A 3,538-nucleotide genomic window follows, 5' to 3' on the forward strand; every position below is an offset into this window, starting at 1 on the left:
ATGGTCTATTCCCTTCCAGTAAGTTTCAGCTTGTATCAGTGTGACATAATTTCAGTTTAATGGTGGATGCCAGTGGAGAATCAAGATATAATTCTGTTGTATGTGCTTTCTTTTTAGATTCCACAAGAGGAACATTTACTGGTAAGTATACAAAACAAATTCATATGTAACTAAAGTGCTATTGTTATATACTCAGTGAGCGCAGGGTGGTCCAAAAAGCTTACATTTGCTTTCAGATAATGAATTAAACAGAGTATTACTTCAAATATATTCAGCATATTCATCTCATACAAAGAAAGTACATTTTTTAACATTTTGAAATTGTATTATCCATGCTAGTTAAACGAAATCAACTCAACCATCATTTTCTTTATTCAGATTTAACATGGAGCTCATTTCAGCAAACATAAACATATGAGGATATAATAGCTGTTAATCATTTTCCATTGATCTTGCTAGAATAGTTTCCTTAGCTGTTCAGCAATAATCAACATGTATTATAATGATTATTACTGACATAGTCATGTATATTATAAGGGGCTGATGTTTTTTCCCTACACAGCTTAAATGTCTAATATGCCAACTGCCTGCATACCTGTATTTACATTTTACACTTGTGGAATTAAACCATTTATTTTCCATTCATTTAAATTTGATTCAGTTTCCTATGTATCTGCCCAGTTCTCAAATTTAGCCTTAACCTCTTTAATTTCCTTTGTAGACATCACAGTGTCTGTGTGAAAATACTGGAGCCACTCTTTTCAATAATGCAATAAGTGTGAACTAGCTGGGCTGTAATGTGCGACCAGAACGCCATGGGCAGATCTAACATTACTTAAAACAATTCTGTTAATAACACACATAATGTAACAGAAACATGAATTTAATTTAAAATGAATATATGAAATTAGTTTTTATTGTCTTTGAGGATTGTTTGCTAATAATACGTTTTGGGGACAAGATCGAGTTACAACTTTAAGAAGTTAATTTTAGTTTCCCTGCAGGCTATAATTTGTATGCTTTTTTTTTGGCACTTTGCAGGAGTGAATATTAACATTTTTTCTCCCCATCCAGGCCAGTGATTACAACAATAGCAATACCACAATTGTGAAAGAAAAGGTAATAATTCCATACAGATATTACATTGGTGTTAAAAGTATAGACAGTACTAATATAGTCTAGTCTATATTATATCTTTAAACAAGAGTAGATCAATGCACATCTTGATTAGTAAAAATGCTTAATCAATTTTAGTTTTTTCCTGAGCCACTGCAGTTTGTATTGTCAAATATACTATGTAATAATTGACTTACAATTCTTAACTTTTTTATTTTATTTTTTACAATTATGTATAAAAGAGCATAACAATGTTTCAATGAGCAGAGTAGTATTGGATACTACATTAAATTGATTCCTGAACAGGTAACTAATGATTCGTAGACTTGGACCAAATCAATGGTAAGAGCTATCTACAGATTGCAGATCATGGACGTCTACCCTATTATAACCCTAAATTTATTGTCAGAAACCACTTTCTGCTACTTAATAAGTTTTGTGATCTGATAGTGTGTGTAAAGTGTGTAAGTCAACATTTCAAAAGGGTATATACCACATAAACGTAATGTAAGAAATGCAGCTGGGGGTTCTAGGGCTGTGAATGATCTAGATTAGGAGAATGTATTTTTAAAATGTTAATCTTTCCACCAACATCTGATTCTCTTATTTTCTCCTCAGATCGATTTCAATGGGAATGTCTCTGTGTTTACCCTGGATAAAGCAGTTTTTGGCAGCGGAAATGGAGCTTCTTCGAGTAGTGAAGAATCCAACAGCAGCTCAGAGGAGGACTCTGACAGCAGCTCTGAGGAGGTCTCTGGCCACGGCCCGGGAGAAACACAGGGAATCAGACGCGGTGTTTTACTCGAAAACAGGACAGTTCTCAATGCTAGTGATGCACTGGAAGGCTTCAGTGGTGATAGTGCGTATGACAATGTTAAAGAAAGCCATGAGAACAGAGCAGCTACTGCAGAGGATGGTGACATCAACAAGTTTACGTCAGATAAAAAGTCGGCCAAGGGAGTTCGTGCCTCTGAGAGTGCAGAGGGTGTCCACAGAGGTGTTCAACTTGAAAATGAGACCCTTGCAAAAAGCGTAAAGAATAACGGTAGTGAGGACCTGTTGGTCATGAAGGCTGCTGAGAACAGAACCATCAAGGGAGGTTCTAAAAAGGAAACCCGTGCAGATGAGGCACAGAAGGCCGATGACATGAACGCCTTCCAAGGTACAATTGGTGACTACGAATTTGATGATGAGGGCATGCAAGGGGATGAGCCCAGCAGCAGCCACAGCGGCTCTTCTCACAACACCGAATCCAAACACAGCAGTGATTCGTGCCACTCCAGTTCTTCCAGTGACTCCAGTGATTCAAGCTCTTCATGCAGCTCCAGTGATTCCAGTTCTTCTAGTTCTTCCAGTGACTCTAGCTCTTGCAGTTCTAGTGACTCGAGTGACTCCAGTGATTCTAGTTCTTCTAGTTCTTCCTGCAGTTCTAGTGACTCCAGTGACTCCAGTGATTCTAGTTCCTGCAGCTCTAGTTCTTCTAGCAGTTCTAGTGACTCCAGTGATTCTAGTTCCTGCAGCTCCAGCTCTAGTTCTTCTAGCAGTTCAAGTGACTCGAGTGATTCCAGTTCCTGCAGCTCTAGCTCCTCTAGTTCTTCTAGCAGTTCTAGTGACTCGAGTGATTCTAGTTCCTGCAGCTCTAGCTCCTCTAGTTCTTCTAGCAGTTCTAGTGACTCGAGTGATTCTAGTTCCTGCAGCTCTAGTTCCTCTAGTTCCTCTAGCAGTTCTAGTGACTCCAGTGATTCTAGCTCCTGCAGTTCTAGTGATTCTAGTTCTTCCAGTTCTTCTAGTTCTTCTAGTTCTTCCTGCAGTTCTAGTGATTCCAGTGATTCCAGTGATTCCAGTTCTTGTAGTTCCAGTGATTCTAGTGACTCCAGTGATTCTAGTTCGTCTAGTTCTTCCTGCAGTTCTAGTGACTCCAGCGACTCCAGCGATTCGTCTGATTCCAGCGACTCGTGCCATGACTCCACTGGTGGTTCTGATCATAACAGCAGCAGCCAGGAGAGCAAATAGGCTGTTTAGCCATGGCTACCAGTCCTGTCTGAGGGGGTTCAAGGAAATCAGAAGAGAAACCCAAAGGCCCCTCCAAGCCCTGGAAAAAGGATTTGTAAATTAACTTTTTTTTCTTTTTTGGAATGGAATAGAAATTTCAGAAACAAGATCCTACTATTGTTTCTGAAGGTATTCATTACAAAGGCAAGGATGCTTAGTTATAAATATTGTATTATAATGTATGGTCTATTTTTGTGACTATGAGCAATGTATAAAGATTAGTGTGGTAAATAAACAACACTTTACATATGAAAACATGTTTTCATTTTTTTTTTTTAAGTACACTTTTCACATGTTTGGAAGCAGAAGAAAAAGGTTATATACATGATTTCTAAGTGTAAAGGTACAAACAAAATGTTTCTGCCAAAAA

The 3,538-nt window shown here is 38.1% G+C and overlaps 1 protein-coding gene across 1 annotated transcript; it reads left to right on the top strand.

Annotated features, from left to right (window-relative positions):
• LOC136765063 (dentin sialophosphoprotein-like) lies at positions 1-3,302 on the top strand. The gene is made up of 4 exons (XM_066719535.1): positions 1-18; positions 118-141; positions 1,735-2,570; positions 2,910-3,302. The coding sequence occupies exons 1-4, from the start codon at positions 1-3 to the stop codon at positions 3,127-3,129; spliced, it is 1,098 nt and encodes a 365-aa protein (XP_066575632.1). The 3' UTR covers positions 3,130-3,302.
• The last annotated feature ends 236 nt before the right edge of the window (positions 3,303-3,538 follow it).

The sequence above is a fragment of the Amia ocellicauda genome, chromosome 12 (assembly GCF_036373705.1).
Source record: "Amia ocellicauda isolate fAmiCal2 chromosome 12, fAmiCal2.hap1, whole genome shotgun sequence".
NCBI classification, from domain to species: domain Eukaryota; kingdom Metazoa; phylum Chordata; class Actinopteri; order Amiiformes; family Amiidae; genus Amia; species Amia ocellicauda.